This window comes from Anabrus simplex, chromosome 6 (genome assembly GCF_040414725.1).
Source record: "Anabrus simplex isolate iqAnaSimp1 chromosome 6, ASM4041472v1, whole genome shotgun sequence".
NCBI lineage: Eukaryota > Metazoa > Arthropoda > Insecta > Orthoptera > Tettigoniidae > Anabrus > Anabrus simplex.
In genome coordinates this window covers 145,730,684-145,752,798 of record NC_090270.1, presented here as the reverse complement: position 1 = coordinate 145,752,798, position 22,115 = coordinate 145,730,684, and the positions used below count along the sequence as shown (strand labels likewise).

The window sequence follows — 22,115 nt, the reverse complement described above, 5'->3', positions numbered from 1 at the left end:
AAATTGCAATCTTCTTTTTCTTATGGTTTCTGTTGTGTTTTCTATGTTCCTTATTTTCCATATTTCTGTTGTTTTCACAGGGCCTAAGATTTTTCTCATCATTCTCCTTTCTAGTACCCCAAGTTTATCTAATCTATAGTTTAGTACCAGGCATTCACTTGCATATAAGCATTCCGGTTTCACCACTGTAGTGTAGTGCCTTATTTTTAGATTTTTAGATAGACACTTTTTGTTATACAAATTTTTTGTGATACCATATGCTCTTTCCATCTTGTGTACCCTTTCTTCTACTACAGATTTGTATAAACCATTTTCTTGAATTATTTCTCCCAGATATTTGAATTTCATTACTTTTTCTACTGGACCAATATCTGGTGCCAAAAATTTTGGAGCATTCTTGATGTTTGTAATAAATTTTGTTTTTTCTATGGAGATTCTCAAACCTGTCTTGTTGGCTATGAGGATGAGTCGGAGCACCCTTGGAATTCGTCCAGATTTAAGTTTAAACAGAAGTTTTTTGCAAGCACTTTGAATGTAAATTCTTTGTTGAAGGTTGGTAAACAGAAGGAATTAGAACTACTACTACTGCTACTACTACTACTACTACTACTATTATTATTTCTATTAAAAATTTGTCCATGATAGTCCATTAATATACTAATAATAATAATAATAATGTTATTTGCTTTACGTCCCACTAACTACTTTTTAAGGTCTTCGGAGACGCCGAGGTGCCGGAATTTAGTCCCGCAGGAGTTCTTTTACATGCCAGTAAATGTACCGACACGGGGCTGTCGTATTTGAGCACCTTCAAATACCACCGGACTGAGCCAGGATCGAACCTGCCAAGTTGGGGTTAGAAGGCCAGCGCCTTAACCGTCTGAGCCACTCAGCCCGGCATTAATATACTAGCCATAGTGGTCTGTGTATTGAATCTAGGTTGATTCGAATCCCTTCATTGAAATAATGATTTTCTGTTAGTTTTCTGTTTCAATTCCAGCCTGATGTGATACAGGCCTATCTTTTGTCTACCACATCCTATTTCTCAACTATATCCACAGATAACAGACTACTGGGCGAGTTGACTGTGCGGTTAGAGGCGTGCGGCTATGAGCTTGCATCCGGGAGATAGTGGGTTCGAATCCCACTGTTGGCAGCCCTGAATATTGTTTTCCGTGGTTTCCCATTTTCACACCATTTAACGTTAAGAATTTCATACTTAGGTTCCATATTGAATCAAGATTTACATCAAAGAAAGGATGATAAGTTCCACCTTTTCACACCAGGCAAATGCTGGGGCTGTACCTTAATTAAGGCCACGGCCACTTCCTTCCAACTCCTAGGCATTTCCTATCCCATCGTTGCTGTAAGACCTATTTGTGTTGGTGTGACGTAAAGCCACTGGCAAAAATTTTAAAAAAAAGAAGATAACAGACTCCACTACTTAGGCTGCTTATTTAATCAAAATCACACACTGAGATTTTGCTATAATAATCATGTATTCTTAAGCTCCTTAATTCATTTTTTATTTAGTCATTTACTACTTTTGTGGTTTTGGTATCTTCCCTGGATTCAGCGAGAAATGTCTGATGGAGAAGTGGGAAATCACGGAAAATAGAATCCCTCTAGACAGTTGACCTCCCGAGGCTGAGTGAACTCCGTTCCAGTCCTTGTACCTTCTTCTTCTTCTTCTGTTTACCCTCCAGGGTTGGTTTTTCCCTCGGACTTAGCGTGAGATCCCACCTCTACCGCCTCAAGTGCAGTGTCCTGCAGCGTGAGACATTGGGTTGGGGATACAACTGGGGAGGATGACCATTACCTCACCCAGGCCGCCTCACCTGCTAAGCTGAACACGGGCCTTGTGCGGGGATGGGAAGATTGGAAGGGATAGACAAGGAAGAGGGAAGGAAGGGGCCATAGCCTTAAGCCGGCATTTGCCTGGAGGAGAAGTGGGAAACCTTGGAAAACCACTTACAGGATGGCTGAGGTGAGAATCCAACCCACTTCTACTCATTTGACCTCCCGAGGCTGAGTGGACCCCGTTCCAGCCCTCGTACCACTTTTCACATTTTGTGGCAGAGCCGATAATCGAACCCGAGCCTCCGGGGGCGGCAGCTAATCACACTAATCACTACACCACAGAGGCGGGTTTCCAGTCCTTGTACCACTTTTCAAATTTCTTGTGCAGAGCCGGGAATCGAACCCGGCACACCCTCTTAACGAAACATAAACAAAAATAACTTTCTCTGGGCAGCATGTTGAAATTTAAACAGCAAATCTATTTATAGTTTGCCTCTGTGGTGTAGTGGTAGTGTGATTAGCTGCCACCCCCGGAGGCCCGGGTTCGATATCCGGCTCTGCCACGAAATCTGAAAAGTGGTACGCGGGCTGGAATGGGGTCCACTCAGCCTTGGGAGGTCAACTGAGTAGAAGTGGGTTTGATTCCCACCTCAGCCATCCTGGAAGTGGTTTTACGTGGTTTCCCACTTCTCCAGGCAAATGCCGGGATGGTACCTAACTTAAAGGCCACGGCCCCTTCCTTCCCTCTTCCTTGTCTATCCCTTCTAATCTTCCCATCCCCTGCAAGGCCCCTGTTCAACATAGCAGGTGAGGCCGCCTGGGCGAGGTACTGGTCACCCTCCCCAGTTGTATCCCCTGGGTAATCTGGAGGGTAATCAGATTAAGAAAGAAAGAAAATCTATTTAGAAATTATGATATGTTGGATTCAAGATTAATTACTTTGCACGGTACAGTTTGTAAATAATCCCGCTAATGAAGTGACGTTCCACGTTTCAACTCAAAACTCATTCATAATTAGCGCTGCAGAGAAGATACTGCTATGAGAGTAATGTATGCTGCTATCTATTGGCCTTATCTGAACCGTGGAAGGAATCGAGCTTCCATACTTCACCCTTGGTGGCTAGAGGTCTCTGCGATACGTATACATTTTCATATCCCAGCAGTCTGTGCTGCTTTGTGATGAAAGTGACTTCGTCTTCATGGATCGTGTGTCCGAGTGGTATCGTCAGCTGGAGAATTTTTCGTAACAAACGGTCAAACTTTTTGTATTGTGAAGCCTGAACAAAGTGTTGAATACTATTAACTGTATGAATACAATGAACGAAGATCGAGAAGATGATCCACTTATGGATTTATGGATTACGAATTGGGAGAGACAATGCGTCGATGTTGTTGAAAGTGAACCTGATTATGAAGGGCAGCTCCAAAGTGAACGAGACTTGATTAATCAAAAAGTGTGGTTTTCTTTTCAGAACACGGCTACATCCATAGCACAATTGTATAAAGGTGATCAATAATTTTTGTTTGCATTAAGTTCGTTTTACGCCATTGCTAAAATGTCGGAAATCTACCTTTCTTCCATTTTGTATTGTAACTATTGATCACCCTCCAACACCATACGTTTTTTGCAATATTTTACAGATCGTCTTCAGGGTGTGTCCTTATGGATTCCTTTCCAAACAGCTGCCGGGACTGTTACTACTTTATTTAAAGGTACGAGAGTTTTTTATTGTGTTTTTTTAGTTCTCATGTCTAACCTTCAAAATTAGTTTTTATATTTCTTATTTTTACTCGCTTGAATTTTGATTCAAATTCATAAAAGTGGATGAGACAAGAATTTCATTTCTCTATTAGAATCGACAGACGGTATGAGACGTACGAGTGAGTTAGGAATTCAATGTGGCTACCAACGAAGGAACAAAGAAATTCTGAACTGGGCTCGAAAGAAGAGGCATCATATTCGAAGAGAAGATTTGCTTGCCTACCTTGCTGGAAAACCACCACCTCCGCGGCCTCATCATCACAGGTAGTTTAATTGAAGTACTTACCAATGTGTTGGAAAGAGTGAGGTTATGTTGCTGTGTGTCATTTTAAGACTCCCCTTTTCTACAGAATGGTGGTATGGTACTATGGTTCTGTTGAAAAGAATTGTACAAAATACCTTCTCTTCGGATAATTCATTATGTGTACATTCTTGGCTGGTATTAGGTTAATGAATGACTAGTGTTATGTAAGTACGGTATACCACTAGCCAAATATTCCTCAGATTAAGTTGTAAACATGGGAATATTCTTAGAAAGCAGTTGTGATGAACGAAGGTAACCGTAATGAGTTGTATTTTAATGTGGCTCCATATTCTATTTGTGTATGTTCCTGAAAGAGATTGCTTATCTCGACTAAGCTGTACTTAAAACTAAGATGTTGGGAAAGATTTCATTAAAAATGTTTAAATATTGTAACATAGGCCTACTGTGAATTTATAAAGACAATTGTCTTCAGTGATCACATAACTGTCTCTTTGAAATGCTGCAAGTGAAGCAATTTTCGGATATCCTGCGCTATTTAAAAGGCTGATGAATGTCATTGATATACACAATATATGCTAACTGTTGTTGTCAAACTTATTTTTATGTAATATGTATGCACTGATCATGAACATGGCATTGATAAAGTTCCTACAAATCACATTTTTTATATACTTCACGATTTGTAGCTTGCGAAACATAAAAATGTTTAAAAACTTACTCGCTTTGGAATAGGTTCTTTTCTTCAACATGGCCCATTTACACAATTATATATCATTTCCGTTCAGTTAAGATGCCATAAGAAACATCTTTTACTTTTGAGAGTTGAATGAGACCTTTGCGGTGAATTATTGTTTTATTACAGTTATTATATGGCAGCACGGTTGGTATGTCCTATCCAGCTCTAGCAGATTAAAGGAAGGGAAACAGGGTTGCTGTTGTATTGTGTGCCAAGAAATGAACAATTTTAGGAAATGTTGTGAACAGTAGCCCCTACTAGTAATCTTGTAATAGTGTCAAATGTATCTCAGTTGTCATTCATGTAAAGCTTCTGTAAATAGTTTCTGCTATGTTGTGGTGAATTAACTTTGAAATTATAATTTTACCTTCCGCAGCCCAGTACTTGCTACATTCAGCTGCACGCGGAACGACTGTCGTTTGTTTACACGCTTGGGAAGGATGTTGTCAAGCCGTGCTCAGTGCTGCCAACCTCTGTACTTAGGAACTATGCTTCGAAGATTCTTGCCGTGCGGATGGTTAGGATAGGATTGGTTAGGTTGATACCTGGACCTATGCTTCGATACCTTATTGTTTATTGTTACGAGCGGGGTGGTGAGGATAGGATCTGGACAACATTCTTTCTGTGCGGATGGTAGGATGATGCCTGGACCTAGTCTTACTTGTGCTTTTATTGTGCTGCGGTGGGTAACGGATTATGATTAACTTTCTTCACGGGAAGGACATCGCATGCCACTTTACATTGGCCATTAGGAATACAAGTAGCTACTTCAGAAATGAAAATGGCATGTAATAATCTTAATTCGGTTATAAAAGTAAATGTACTTCTAGGGGTGGGACGGTGGGTTTCTGGACATCGCAATGAACACATCTCCCCTCTGAGATGCTCTCAGAGTAAGATTTGCACTTATAACATTAGAAATATGTTGGCTCACGGGGTAAAGTAATACAGTGATTATTGTTACACGATTGGTCTGGAATGGTTCTTGTAGTGCTGACGTTAGGATAGGATCTGGACTGGTTCTTGCCGTGCGGATGGTTAGGATATGATCTGGACAAGACCATTGGTTTCGACGGTTAGAAGCCGCGAAGCGGCCCTAGGCCTCTAGTTTCGTGTGTAAACACGATTGGTGTGGACTGGTTCTTGCCATGTGGACGGTTAGGATAGGACCTGGACAAGACCATTGGTCTGGACGGTTACAAGCCACATTGTTTCCTTTACATGGAATTTTTTGTTTGTGCTTTTATTCAGCCGGTGTTGGTAACTCAATATATTTATCAGCTTTGATGGCAATGACTTCACATTCTGTTCACGTTGACCGATGAGAATGCAGGTAGCTACTTTAGCCATGGCCGATGGCGGGTGCCGCTCTTTATTAGGTTATAAAAGTAAAGGTACTTCTGGGGGTGGGTTGATGGGTTCCTAGACATCGCAATGAACACATCTCTCCTTTAAAAGGAATTCCAAATAAGATTTTGCATTATTTTTTCTTCCTTCAGTCATCAGCCCTAAGGCTGGTTGGATCCTCAACAGCTCTGCCATCAGCTGTCATAGATGGTCTAGGCATCACTGAAGAGGCATACTAGGGAAATGAGGAGTGAGTTAGTTTTCCCGTTGCTTTCCTCACTGAGCCAGAAGTGGCTATTACATATCAGTCTGCCAAGCCCACTGAAATGCATGCACCGACCGACCCTATGAGCAACATTTTCATACCATTCATAGCAGGGACTGGCTGCACAAGGAATGGCATTACTAGCATCGCTCATACCTCAGTCACTTTCATATTGTCAAAGCCAAGGATAAGACAGAGACAGATCAATGAAAGTAACAAAATTGCTCTAGCCCATACCAGAAGACATAGTGCACTGTAAACACTAGGTCATGCCAGCAAAGGCACCACTCTGGGTTGCAGAAGGTAAAATTATACCAACTTCGAAATCACAACATCAACCAGTTACAGATAATGTAAAAAACGCCTATTACTTGTATTTTGGCTGTAAAGTGGGTGAACAAGGCAAAAATTGGGCTCCTCGTGTGTGTTGTGTAATGTGTTACAGTATTAAGTTAACAGAGTGGTTGTGGGGGGGGGGGGGGGGGGGGGAATGAGTGGGAAAAAAAAAAAGGAATGTAGACGAAGACTACACCCATGGTATCACCTGTCGTAAGAGGCAACTAAAAGGAGCGACCAAGGGATGATGAGAGAACCATTTGTAAAGGATATGGGGGTTGGTGTATTAGGTTGTGATTCCAAGGAAAATAAAGCGATTCTGAAAGGAAGTATTGAGTGTTTTAATTACTTATCTCAGTGGAACATAATAGGAACAGACAATGTGATTAAAAAATATTTGCTCCCATAAACTCACACAAAACACTGGACATGTAATAAGATTGTTACTCTCAGTTCATTGTCTCGAAATCAGGATCTTCATTGAATTCATATGTCATCCACGATGTCAGAATCTCCTTGAAGTTTCTGGTAAAATTGTTTGGCATGTGCAGGTATTAGGTGCATAGCGACTTAAGGTCTCAAAGTTTGGCTTCAGAGATAGGTTTTCCATTTGGCCGCAAAGGTACTAATGCCTGATGAATGGGAACTGTAGTTTCTTGTGGTCGTCCCAGTCTTGACTTATTTAAATTTACTTCCTGAGATTCACCATCAAATTTAGTTTTGACATACATAGTGAACGGCTGTGATTTCAAGAGCTGGATTTCTTTTAGTTTTAGCCTGTTTATCTTGAAACCATGGACATTTCCGATTCCAGTTCTACTGAACTGAACGACGACATGTTTTCCATCTAGTGAACAATAATGGCGTTTTTTCCGGCTACAATTTCTTGTTACATTTACGTAGTCCTCTACTGTGTATAAACGCTGATGAAATTTGAGGGCATGCTCTATCTGCAAAGTCAGTGCTTTCATTATTATGATCTGGAATTCACTGATTTGGTACGTATTACCTAGCATAACATGTTAAAACACTGTTACAGTGAAACCTTCGCAGCTTTTTCAAACAAATACGTTATATCAGTACAGAAATATTGCTTTCATTGCGGACTACCGTGCTAGATACCGTGCAACAATCTCATTTTGATACTAACCTTAGGAAGTTCTTGTAGAGAATCATTGTCCGATGTAATCTTTTTAGCAAGCTCCATTAGTAGCATTGTCCTTCTCCTTACTTTCGGAAGTACTTGATACATCACTGATTTTCGTCACTTGATAAACCACTCAATATATCACCACCTCAATAACTTAGCACCATCGACGCGGGTTTCCTTGCTGTCATCTGTGACTCAATGTGAAGAATGAGGTGCGTGGTCTAATGATGCAAACTGGAACGTCGCGTAGTCTGCTGATGCAGTTTACAGTTCAACTGATTCCTGCTATGTTGCTTAAGTTTTTAGTTAACTGACAACTAATACCCTCTTGTAATGCAGCAAGGAATTTATTATAGGTAGTTCAAGCTTTCCCCTACAAGATATTGTTAAAATCTCAATTTTCGTCAAATGGTGCTTAGTCTATTGATGCATAACTCCATCCAATTGTCATTGCATTTCATCTCATTTTGTACCATTAGGGGCCAATGACCTGGATGTTAGGTCCCTTTGAATAACAAGCATCATCAATTTTAAACCACCAGCATATTAGACAGTTGAAATGTAATAACCTGTTGGAGGTCGTTAATGAAGTTTGTGAAAAAACAGGTTCTCTGGAACCCTCTGGTAAACTTGAATTAACACCATACACTGATGATTTAGTTTGAAAGTATTATCTGCGCACTTTTTATCGATAAATTTGTGTACCGATTTGAGGAGTAAGGGGGGAGCAATTCCGGTTCCTTTAGTACTGCCAACTGAATGGAAATGAAATCAGAATTGAATCGATAATATGATAGATCAATATGAATTTTGCTAAACCTTTGTTATATTAAGCCAACAACTGTGTCACACACACATTATATAACATTATATAACATTTCTCGATGCGTCTCTTATTCCTAGAGTGAATTCTATAGTTTGGCTTTGCTGCATAAATAACAACAGTGCTAGTACGTAAAGTGTACGCCAGATGTCGCACAGCGATGCATAAGCGATTCATAGTTTGTGTTTCAAAGGTTGCCAGTACGAATCTCGAAGATTGCTGAGGTCGACCAATTCAGCACTAGGGTGTACATATAACCAGAAAAGGTGCGCAGATAATATGTCACAAACTGTTCCTTATCAGGTGAAATTAGTCGCATACATACACAAAAAAAGATTATGATGCATAATTTGATTGTTTGCGTAATAACATAAAATTATGATCCAGCCTGTCAGAGGCTTTTGAAAAATCTCTTATCTGATCACATCTACCTGTCTTTGATTGTCCAATGCATTACACATATCTTGAGTTTATAAGGTTACTTACGGAGTGAACCTTCCTGAATAAAAGCCATATTGCTGAGGGGAAATGTAGTTTTTAATCTGTCTGAAATTCCTACAGAATATTATTTGCTGGGAGAACCTTTTTTGGAGCATTAATTATAGAAATTCTTGTATAATTCTCCACTTTGATATTATCACCTAACTTGAAGGCCAGGCAAACCCTGCTTAGTTTCCAAATGTCCAGAAAGATTCAAGTATTTAGAATTAAATTATAGATGATACATAAAGATTTTCTTAGTACGTTAGCATAACCCTTCAATATGTATGGTGGTATGTCATTTACTAAGCGTTAGTTTCTGTACTGCTTTTGAACATTGATTTTCGCCAATATTAAAAACTGGCAAAATATGAGGTAAATAGAGAGCTGGATGGTCTGCCTGTATTGACTAGGCGGATCATCCATCTCTCTATTTACTGTGAATAAGTCAATACAGACCCAATATGGGCCATTATGGTCAAGATTATTAATAGAAAATATGAGATGTTTTTAATATATCTGATTCTGTAATAGAGCAGGAAAGGACACTTTCAGAACACACTCCTTTAAAAAATGAACCAAAGCCGTCTACAATCTCTACTATTATTCAAAATAGCTCCATTGAATGTCATTGGATTTTAAAGTTTATTAATTTTCTTTCTACATTTATTGAAGTTCCAAAAGGCTTAAGGTTACTATTATCCGCACACTTTATCTTGGTGCATTTACAGCCTAGTGCTGAATCGGTCGACCTCGGCGATCTTCGAGATTCGTACTGGCAACCTTTGAAACACAAACTATGAATCGCTTAAGCATCATTGTACGACATCTGGCGTACACTTTACGTACTAGTACTGTTGTTGTTTACACAACAAAGCCAAAGTATAGAATTCATGCTAGGAACAAGATTCGCATCGAGAAAAGTTTTATAATGTTATATAATGTGTATGTGACATAGTTGTTGGCTTAAGATGATAACGGTTTAGAAATTTCATATCGATCGATCATGTTCTTGATTCAATTCAGATTTCATTTTCATTCAGTTGGCAGCACCAGGCAGCACTATCGATACCGGGACAGCTCCCTCCTTACTTCTCACCCCCGTATACAAATGCACCAAGATAAAGTGTGCGGATAGTACATATACTTGATTCTAAAACAGGCTGTATATGTCTTACTGGTTAAAGCTTTAGTTTCTCTTCTAATATTTTTATATTTATTTAGACTAAATTTGATACTCCTTCACTTTTATTATGGAAATAATTTCCTTTGTAAACCAACATGAATAAATTGTTTTCTTTCAACATCATTAAGGTACAGTTTTCTCCATTACTGAAACAAATGTATCTTTTAAAAACAAACCAATGCCTCATTTGGATCTTTGAAACTTTCTAATACATCCCAATCCTAGTCACATAACTGATTATAACATTCAAGAAAGTTATCCTTTTGAAAATGATCACTCTAAACTCTTTGAGGTTTAAATGATTTTGCAATTTGTTTCACATATAATTCAACAGATGAAGGGGAATGGTAAGTATCTTTTGGTACAAGATATTCTGATTTTCTTTTTCAGTTTCACACTATCATTCAGATTGGTGAAAATTCCACTGTTTGTGAGAATTCTGAACATTCTTTATTGATGATGCTTGTTGTTTAAAGGGGTCAGACGTTATTTATTGATGTCTTTCTATACAACTGTAATAAATGTGAAAAGGCTCTATATATAATATCCTCCTTGCAACAGATAATTCTTTCCTGAAATTAACCCTAAAGCCTATAAATGTTACATTGCTGGGCGCATGGTGAATTTCGTTCACCATTCATTTTTCTTAGTCTTAGCAACTTGTTAACAAGTATTGTCTGCGCACCTTTTCTGGATAGATTTACACCCTAGTGCTGAATTGGTCGACGTCGGCAATCTTCGAGATTCGTACTGGCAACGTTTGAAACACAAACTATGAATCGCTTATGCATCGCTGTAAGACATCTGGCGTACACTTTACGTACTAGTACTGTTGTTATTTACACAGCAAAGCCAAAGTATAGAATTCACTCTAGGAATAAGATTCACATCGAGAAATGTTATATAATGTTATATAATGTGGGTGTGACACAGTTGTTGGCTTAAGATAACGAAGGTTTAGCAAAATTCATATCGATCGATCATATTATCGATTCAATTCAGATTTCATTTCCATTCAGTTGGCAGTACTACTGGAACCGGAATTGCTCCCTCCTTACTCCTCAAAAGTAATAATAATAATAACTTAAATGTTTCCACCTTTTCAATACAATATATTCACAAAATTACAAAATTATACGGTACTAGTTTCGACCCATCTAGGGGTCATCATCAGCCGTATTGGAGCAAAGATCATTTGTGGCGAAATCCTAAGACAAATTTTGTGAATATATTGTATTGAAAAGGTGGAAACATTTAAGTTATTATTATTATTACTTATATATTGTTCAATACGGACCAAAAACATGAAATTCATAACCATCAATTACTCCTCAAACCCGTACACAAATCTATCGATGAAAAGTGCGCAGATAATACTAACTCTTACACACGACTGATATTGTTACTCCTTATGTGCTTTATAATACTTAAGACATAATAATTACAACACAAATTACAAGTGACAGCACATACGTATAATAATAAGACGTAAAAATGTTCATGGGTAAAATACTGAAAATAAAATTGAAACAGCGAATACTTACTTAACTCATGAGAACTTAAAATGAAACACTTCTAACAATCTTCATTATCCTCACAGCTTACACATCTAATGCATATTTTAGAGTATGCTTTACACACAAAGTTATGACACTGATTACACTTCATTGTGGTGACTTGATTTTGTTTCCACTCACAGTGAATGCATTGTCCTCTCTTCAATAGCAATTTGTTTCTTCTAATGTTTCTTGCTGATGGTATGGGGACAACACTGCTCGGATATCCAGAGGCATTGTTTCTGTCTTAGCTCGTTCAACCAACCACTTATTTGTGAGTTGAAAAGAAAGATTTTCAATCCTAGGGGTAGCCCTTGAAAAGCTAGTGGTGCACCACATTGTTTCATCTCCCCTCCCCCCACAAAAAAAACCCTAGTTCGTCGTGTTCATCGCTACCAACTACGCATACATCACCTTCTTGTTCACTCTCACTGTCATGATCAATGTCTGAATAATTTACCACTTCATCTTCACCATCAGAAAAATCCCAAAACTCCACCTCCCTCAGATCCTTCCTCCTCATCAGATAATTCCTGTAACAGCGTTTGTATGTCTTCAACCTTCACAAACTTCTCCCTACAATAAAAATAGGTAGTTACTTTTGTTTCCTCTATAGTCTACATTTTAAAATAATCAAACTCCAAGAACGTTTAAGGTACAATTTTACTTACATTTCCTAGCACGTGGTGAAGAAAGTTCACCAAATGACAGCACGTGCAAGTCAAGGTCGAATAGCGTGACACGTACAATTTCCTGTGCAGATACCGCTACACTGAGAGTATCGATAAGACTTCGCCAGAAGGTACTAGCAGCACGACGGCTGTAGCTCTTAGGAACTAAAAGACGAAACACTCAGGTTGGTGAACAAAATTCACCAGCGCGCCCGGTTTAGGGTTAAAGGAAGGTTAAAGTCATTGTGTTAACCTCACTGTAAAAACTAATTTTTATTGAATTTTTCATAAATATCATTGCATAGTTGAATGTTCAAATTAGTTGTAAAATTACGTTACAGGTACTAATATTTGTGGTTTATGCATTATAGGTTCATTGGTTTGGGTCCAATGCTGGTGGTGTGTAAGGTTCTCTTCACCACACATTTCTGTATGAAATTGTCACTCTTCTTACAAATTTAATAATTATACCTGTACTTGCCATTTATCCATCTCAAAGGTTATAACCATATCAGTACCATAATTCACCAACATTTTTCATTTTCAGGTTGTGTACAAGTAAAGAAATGGAATATGTAATTCATAAGAATCCGGGCTCTACTTATCACGTTTCCATAATGTTATTAAACTTTTCAAGAACTTGTTGTATTCCTCTTTTTGATTGACGCAAGAAATGTGCAGTACAGCACGTTGGATCTTGGAAACTATGTCTGCTCGCGAGATTGACTTTGAACATTGCGAGCGTGCGCACACACACCTACACGCGCGCGCGCGCACACACACCCACACAGTTTTTCTCATTGTAAGACGACATTAGCGCCCCCCTCAGAAGTGTTATTACAAGCTAATAGTGGGTTGGCACTATTTAAAGGTTATTGAACTTTGAAATATTAAATATTAAAAAATAGGTAGCACTATTTGTTTCGAAGCTCCTTACAAGTACATGGGGAAAAAAACTTATTATATCAAATTTAGGACAATTTTCAATACTTACATAGTCAGAAGTCACCAATGAATTCAGTGAATATAACTTGATAACATGACATTGAACATACAATTTGGGAGCACATTACAAACCACCTGTCTAGCACACCATTACCATTTAAAGAAGGTAATTTATGAAGATGTGGAAATTGTCCCTGTACGAGTACTTTTGCATTTTCTTAATATTCCCCACCCCCTCTTCCCACACTGACCTATCATTGTGTTTATGCTAGTGTGTGGTACTTTAACACATTTCCTGTGGCAGTGAATTTTGATGACTTAATTTTATGTCGTATCGGCCTATTGGTGAGCCGGTGGTGCCGTTAGTTATCAGTTCGGATCATTGGTGAACTGACTAATTTGACTTTGGTTAGTCCCTACTATGAAATCCAAAACAGTGCTGGTGCACTTGTTGTGTGGGTTATTGTTGAGGGGATATTTTGTTGTGTTTACTTCTGCAACAGTTTTCCAGTTCAACAAGTGCGTGACTCAGAAATGACCCCGGAAGTATGTTAGTTTCTCGTTCAGTGATCTGTTTTTATGTGAATATAATAGGCCTATGTTAATTATTTTCATATTATCCTTAGTAACCAAATAATATCACAAAGGACGAGGTTGTACGTAGGGTCATCATCAGATACTGAACAGAAGTCCCTGTCATCACTTTGTTCCAAATAATGAGCAATTCATCCGGGATCCAGTGTCGTCCTAAACCTCTTTCTTTTTCATGCCATCAGTGTGTCAGAATGCGAAGGAACCATTCCAGAAAAAGAAAGGACGTGAACTTGCTTGTAAATATTATCTACGGAAGATAATAAACTTATCAGTACCTAGTATTATAAATAAAAATCTGAAAACATATATTCGCTTACCTGAGAGCAATGTAGAAAGGAACTCCTTCGTACTCCTTGTATTAAACAACATTCTGCCATCTGAAGGCAGCAACATTGTAGGATACATTCACCGTAACTGTGCAAATAATTCTCGCATAAAAATTTAGGTTAGACAACAATCCGAACACAGGGTGACCTGAAGTGATATGAATGGAAGATGTACAAAAATTCCTTCGGGTCACCGGTGGGCCAGTCGAAACTAGCAGTATGCCTCGATTCTTTACTTCAGTGGGAACACTATGTTGCAATTAGTTATCGGAAATTTGTAACTAGGATGTAGTTACTTACTCTGCAATTTTGGGAAGTTCACACCGACGGATAAGAGTAACATGTTTCGGGACACATTGTGACCCGAACCGTGGGGTACATGTTAATGTTCCTATATTTTAATATACAATTTGTTCAATACAGAATTAATTTTTACATACAGTATATCTTTTGTTCCTGGCCACACTGGAAATTTATTTAGCTTGGTGTTGCACTTGATAGACTTTTATGGCAAGTTGACCAAGAAATTAAAGTTTTAATTAGTGTCAATAATTCCTTTTCTTGTTAGGGTGCTGAAGTTAATGTGGTGGAACTCTGTCTGATCACACTTTGGTGAATATTGAACTTCACCTGTATAGAAGATCTTTTGAAGACAATGTTATCCAGATGAAAAATGAAATGTCGTATGGCTTTTAGTGCCGGGATATCCCAGGACGGGTACGGCTCGCCAGGTGCAGGTCTTTCTATTTGACACCCGTAGGTGACCTGCGCGTCGTGATGAGGATGAAATGATGATGAAGACAACACATAAACCCAGCTCCCGTGCCAATGGAATTAACCAATTAAGGTTAAAATCCCCGACCCGGCCGGGAATCGAACCCGGGACCCTCTGAACCGAAGGCCAGTACGCTGACCGTTCAGCCAACGAGTCGGACTTATCCAGATGATCAAAGTGTTCTGTTATAGGAAGAGGTGCATGCATTATCAACGAAGGATGTTCACTTTTCTTATTATAGAGTTTGTGTTCATACAAGCAGTTTGAATTATATCAAAGGATTTTCTTTAATAAATGGCTTTCTTTAGGATGTTGGTTGCAGTTCTTAGTTGGGGTATTGTTCTGTATTACTGTAGGTGTCCTATAAGTCTGCTGTCACCGTGTATGTATTTGCAGAGAATCAGTGAGATTCTGTTTTAAATATAATCCTCAAGAAATTAGTTGACACAAACCACCTGTTTAACACACCATTGCCACTTGAAGATGGTCATATACAGGAATGAAGATGTGGAAATTGTCCCTGTACTTCTGCCTATTCTTTCCAATCACCCCCCCCCCCCCCTCCCCACCTCTTCCCACACTGACCTATCATTATGTTTATCCTCTTGTTTATTATAATAATAATATTATTACTACTACTACTACTACTACTACTACTACTACTAAAGCTTAATTCTGTTTCCCATACCTATTCTGGTTCAGCCTGATAACATTGATGTTTTTAGCATGTTATGTATACATTTGTTGTTATTTACAACTTGGGACGTGTAGTAATCAGATGTCCCTAATTAATTTTGGCCATTCTCTTTTTGCAGAATTATGCTTGCAACTCTCTTTCAATTGTCATGTTTAGTATCTTTCAACTATGCATGTAATTCTCAACTGAGTAGTTTTATACGTTCATGGTTTTAATACAATTTCTGTGTACTATTGTTTTAACCAGTTGAATAAGATAGTATTTACATTTGAGCCTTTCATTTTCTAATTAAAATTTTTTTAAATCACTGATGATAGAAACCTTTTCATACACTTTATGGAATTCTACTTAAATTTTTACTTTGACACGGGCCACATATCTATCATATATTGCTGCAATGCTTGTAAAATGATTCCTCTTAAATCTTAAAGTAAGTTGCAATTTATTTTGTTTAAGAAATGTTGTACCTAAAATACCTTCCTGCCACCATAATTTAAGTAACTTTTAGAATGTATGTCAATTATTTCTAAATGACCATGGACTTTTTTTTCCATTACTTGTTATAATAGGCTACCTTTCATGTATTATTATTTTTTTCATTATGAATGGCTATATTGGGCTAGTATTGATATTTATTTTTTGTTCTGTGTTGCATGTTGTGGCACTGTTATAACGTTTTTTCTTCTGGATTTCAGAAGTAATCCGCGGCCTCGCATAATGCTGAGTGAACGACATGGTTCGCCAAACAGCCTTCAGATGATGGATGCACATCATCATGACCTGCATCATCACCACATTAGTTCTGAAAATATCTCCAGTGATGATAATCTTCATACTTTCAGGGAAGCGCTGGCACTTCCTAGTAAGTTGTCCTATCAAAATTCAGACCTGCTTCTGTCCAATCTTTATTGATTATATTTACTAAGTTGGGATGAGGTATGCTTGCTAAAATGTTAATATAGGGGTTTCTTAATTATTGTTGAAATAATTATTTTAGTCTTTTTTACTTTATGATTATTTTTCATGTAAAAATTAGTGTAAATGTTAATTGCTTTCTAGCAGACCTTGCTTTTGTTTCCTGATTTGTGATGAATTTGTTACCATAGATGTATTGACATACCTGCCAACCCTTCCGATTTGCCCGGAAACTTTCCGTTTTTTAATTCGTCTTCTGATTTTCCAATTTATTTTTTACTTCTTCCTTTTTTTTGACCAATATAACCTCCAGTACAGCCAATACTTTTCCCCTAGGAAAAAATTCTTATGTGCTTGTGTAATTTACAAAATCTCATTTTTCAAGCGTATTTATTTGATGCTTTATTTCGTGAGTGTTTCATCCTTCGCCTTTGTGTATTGTGTTTCCCGCTCACCACAGCAGCGTGTGCGCCTTATACAGCTGGGGATTTGGGACGGCAATTGTCCTGCAAGCAAGAGAGACTAGTGCGCGTTACTGACTCAGTTAATCGGGACGAAAAAATTAGTTTCTTATTGTGTTGTTCGTGCATTGTTGACATCGTTTATCTTTGTAGTTTTGTCAGAATTGTAGGCCACGTGTTTTTTCTTGCATTTCTATGCTTTCCCCCTTTGTCAAAGTCTTATGTTAATAATGTATGGGACATACTGAATTGTTTTGTATGTGGTAGTTTCATGTATTTAAGTGCATAATTTTAATGAGTTGAATGTTTTTAAGGGGGTTGTGTCAGTGCCAATTTCTGGTATTTTCTCTTCTTGTTTTGGCCAAAAATATAATATGTATTATCTCCAAGTGTTCAGAGATACTATAAATTTCCGTTCATTTTACCGTCTGATAAAAAAAAACTACCATATTTTCTCGCATAATTAACACTCTTGCATAATTTACACATCCCAATCTTTTTGGGCCCAAAGTGGAGAAAAAGAAATGTTCATGTATTTGATGCACCCACAACTTTGAACAACCGTCATGCAGCTCCGGATGCGTTTCGAAATAAAGATGTTAACTACTCAAGTAGCAGCCTTCCTATTGTGAAAACGGGCATTCCAAATACAGGGCAATGTGGTGTTATTAGCCGGCAGGAAATCCCACTGCACTAGTTCAGTGAGAGAATCAGCGCAGAAGAGACTAGTGACGCTCTATTCCAGTCTGATACAAACATATTTTACGAGTGTTTCAGGTACGGAACATTGTGTGATCTCAAAATTGTTAGTCCACAGTATAGGAGTAATACTGCATCATACAAATTGCGGTGATCAGTTACGCCAAAACATACGGGATTAGCTCAGCGGGCAGCAAGTATCCAGTGTCCAAATGCAACGTGTGCTACCGCAGTAACAGAGAAGTGCACTTCAAGCGACCAACAAATCTCTCAAACCATTTCACGGACCAAAAAGCGGCAAGTTTCCGCAAGTAGAGGAGGGTCTGCATGACTGATGCATGCTTGCAGTGGGCGGGTCAGACACGAAACTGTTCACCTAATTGTGCGATGTCATCAAAGCTGCAATGAGGCTTGTACCCGTTCGAAGCTGAGTCATTCTTCTCTGACGAATTACGTTGGGGGTCTTGTATACAAGATTTTTTAAAACTTTTCTTTGTCTTGAAAAGCCTGGGGTGGGGGATTGTAATACACTAGTAAAGACAGTATATATGTTAATCATTTGTTTGGTATCATTGGGCTTGTTTCTCAGATAGAAGGGTGGATGAAAGTGTTTATTATTCATGGCGAAGTTAAGGCTCCTGGCCATCTTTTACACTACATACATACTAATATTTATTAATGCTATAAAACTGGTTGAAACTTAAAATACTTATAATACTAAGAACTACTAAATAAATAATAAAGCTTTGAAAAATATTGTCTTTATTGTAACAACTCAAATGCAAAAGTAAAAATACTAATAATAAAAACATTAAATAAATATAACTAATTATTAGATCAAAATTAACTACTGTTATTTCTACTAACTGTGTGTACTTCTAACTGTTAAATACTGATATTTTAATTTAATTAAATTATTGATATGTGCATTGTTGAATAAGGTCAAAAACACGGTAAGAGAGAAAAAGAGCTTAATCGATATAGGTATAGTAGGAAAGCTTTCCTGCTTATTATCATAACTAGATTTCAACTAATTTACTACTACCTGAGAACTAAATTTAATTTGAGGTCCCATATTAACTTAATATTTTCTCTAACTGTACACTAATATCCTAACATCATTTTCACATACAATCTCTCATTCCACTCGTGCAAGTACCTTGCTGGAAGCGTGTAACGAGGAACTACTGGTTAGAAGTTTTAAAAATACTTTTGGATGCAGCATCCTTGATGCCTTTGGGGAGAGCATTCCACCATCCTGAGGTGGGCAGTGAATGATCGATATTATGTAGTTATTCAATGGACAGGTATTTCCAAGACACTGAGTGAGTATTATGGAGATGTAAGGAACCAAGGTGACAAAAATTGCTGGAAAGATAAGCAGAAATGTCTTCTGAAATCAACTGGCACACAAGACTAGTTGAATGTAGTTTAGCTGTAGAGTGTTAATAAAATATTTATATTTTTATTTATTGTGTATTTACAAAGTTAAATTTCAATTCTAAATATGCTTTATTTCTCATTTTAGATTCTCCTACTAATATATCACGGCGTCAACGATCATCAGAACTTAGTGCATTTATTGCTGGTGAAATGGCTCGTCATTGCAAGCGTCCAGCACCACCAAGCTCTCCTCACGATGTTAACATGGACTCTCCCACTCATAAACGTTCGCGTCTTATGTAATATAAATTGAACAGTGTATCAGGAACGAGGCCTCATCGTTAATTCTTTTGCGCCTGTTTAATAATCTAGTTGTACCATCTCAAGCTATGCAAAAAAAAAAAGGTAAATGCCAACGTTCTTTGGCTTTTCCCTGAAGCTCATGAAATAGAAGAATGGAAAAAGTAAGGCTGTTTATGCCCAAGTTGCCTTGTTTTGCCAGGCTAGCCTTTGGTTGTTGTTCGTCTTTTTTCATGGTCTTCTTTATTTCATGAATAGTTTTTGTTGATGTTAGTTATTGCTGATTTTATCTGTGGTATGTGACCAGTGTGTTTGATCATAACACTGTAGCATTAATGAAACGCCTCTTTCTTTGATGATTTGAGGAGATAAGCAATAACATATCGAAGAATTCTGTGTGCAACCAAATGTGGAGGAAGATGGACCTAGTTAGTAACATTTACTGAGGACTGTGTATCATCACTCTTTGGTTGTGATACAAATACTGACTGAAAATATATTTTAAAAATCAGTAAATGTTACTGCATTATGTCCAGATTTAATGTACAGAGGAATTGGCATAAGCCATATGAAGTGATCTTGATTATTATAATGCTGGTATTTGTAAGAGAGGAAAGCATGAAGTTTAGGCATTTTAAGAAATTTTGAAAATATCTTGTCATTTTCAATCAGTCTTGAAAGTTTGTATGTGCACATTGCAAATGACTGATCCAACTCCACCATTGAATCTTGGATAAGATAAATCATGGTACTAATAACTGTTCAGAAGAAAGAGTTGTTGCTGATTGTGAAGTCTGTATTAAGATAACTTAGCCAGAGATTATCTCAAAACACTGAATGAATGAATAATATTGTTGTACCTTGTGTGGGTTTCAGAATTCCTTTAAATATCATTTATATGCAGACTTATCAGTGTTTTGTTCATTGAGCTGTGAATGAATAACATACTAAAAATGTTAATTTTATTGCGTTAGCATACTTGGTAGTCATAACACCCTCTCTTTTAAGAATTTTGTTTTCGTTAGTAAAGTAAGTTAATCGAATAATAAACAATTCAGAGACATCTGGATTTATTATTATCAGTGTGGTGACTAATATCAATGCATTATTATTGTTCTGGCAACTGCAAGTTACATAATTAGTCCCAGGGCTCATTTCTTTGTACAAACTAAAAAGTAATTGATCTGTCAGGATTTAGGTATAAAAAGAAACACAAATATTGAATTAAGAAGCAGCGTGTCTTTTAAATAGAACTTATAAATAATTATAAATCTCTGAATATAAATAAAATGATTGAAGAGTGTTTCTGACAGTCAGTTCCTTCCTGCACATCATACATATACAAGGTAATATACTATTGTTTTCATCAAATATTAATAATACAAATACTGTGGAAATGATATAATATGTCTATTAAAAATATTTTTGGTTCTGCTGCTACTTATTGCTGAGGGAGCCTAGAACTGTTTTCCACATTCAGTATCCCAGGGACAGATTTCTCTTGAAGTCTGCAACATATTCCCCCCTCCCCCACTTCTATTGTGCCCTCTCTCTCAGCAATATGAGGTTAAATTCTTTCTAAATATAATTTTGTCCCCATATTGATTCAGCTCAGTGTTTCTTCCAGGTTCATTATGGTGGAGTATGTCAGTGGAATTTCTGAGATTATATTTTGTATGCATGAACTAAAGATGTATGTGTATAAATGTGAAAAATAATTTAAGAATCAAACCTTATGAAGGAAGGAGTTCAGCCTCTTAAGGTTTAATGAATTTTCTATGGTTGAATATATTCTGATGGTGTTGAAAATTTTGGTTTTGTTGTAATTTATGTAGAAGTATATAGATTTTTATTATCCCTGTGAAAAGAATTAAGTTATAGATGGTAATTATTTGAATGAATTTCATTACTGGTACTTTCTGCAAGCAGATTCTTTTCAAATAATTTTTTAAAAATTTGAGTCTATTGGAAGTTGTGTGGGAGTAAAGATGACAGGTTTTAATTTGATAGTTAATTATAAGAATTACTAAAGAAATAAAAAAAATGTCAGCAAGTTATAAATGTAACTCTCTACCGAAACATGTAAGCATATGTACTTTTCTAAAGTCATTGAGATGGCAAAGGATCAAGTAGATACATGATGATAATAATGCAAAAAGGAATTGGATAGCTGTACTGTAAACTGTTGTGGAATTCAGAACTTTAAAATCACTAGAATTATTTCTCTTTGAACTTTCTTTCTTTCTTAAGCCTTCCCATCTAATAATCATTGGCTACTGATTTTTCACTAATTCCGGTCTTTAATTGGTGATCAGTCTTGATGTTCATATTGTCGTACTTAATTTAAAAGTACCAATAGAGATTTATTATGAAAAGGATTTAATTACCACATTTAAACTTTCTACACTCACCAGTCCTATTTATCTAAATCATAATCACACTGGAATTTGTAAAGAATAATTTTACTCACCTCAGTATTTCAGCTGTCCCAGTTTATTTTCTATTTATTTATTTATTTATTTATTTATTACTTTTTAACCTCTTTCTGACATGAACTCAAATGGCATCTGTCAAATATCCTCAGTACTGTGGGTATTTATCAATTCCTGTAGTAACAGAGACCGCATAATTTTCATTAAAGCA

The 22,115-nt window shown here is 37.1% G+C and overlaps 1 protein-coding gene across 1 annotated transcript; it reads left to right on the top strand.

Moving 5' to 3' along the window:
• The first annotated feature begins 2,974 nt into the window (after positions 1-2,974).
• LOC136876214 (HUWE1-associated protein modifying stress responses) lies at positions 2,975-21,683 on the top strand. The gene is made up of 5 exons (XM_067149973.2): positions 2,975-3,306; positions 3,442-3,513; positions 3,655-3,826; positions 16,410-16,576; positions 19,318-21,683. Exons 1-5 carry the CDS (start codon positions 3,108-3,110, stop codon positions 19,473-19,475), a joined length of 768 nt encoding a protein of 255 aa, XP_067006074.2. The 5' UTR covers positions 2,975-3,107; the 3' UTR covers positions 19,476-21,683.
• The last annotated feature ends 432 nt before the right edge of the window (positions 21,684-22,115 follow it).

Excerpts from the sequence above, each read along its gene's own strand:
- LOC136876214 (XM_067149973.2), top strand. The coding sequence starts at position 3,108 with ATGAATACAATGAACGAAGATCGAGAAGATGATCCACTTATGGATTTA. Across the intron at positions 3,514-3,654 it reads TGTTACTACTTTATTTAAAG|AATCGACAGACGGTATGAGA; the intron begins GTACGAGAGTTT and ends TTTCTCTATTAG. Across the intron at positions 16,577-19,317 it reads GGAAGCGCTGGCACTTCCTA|ATTCTCCTACTAATATATCA; the intron begins GTAAGTTGTCCT and ends TTCTCATTTTAG.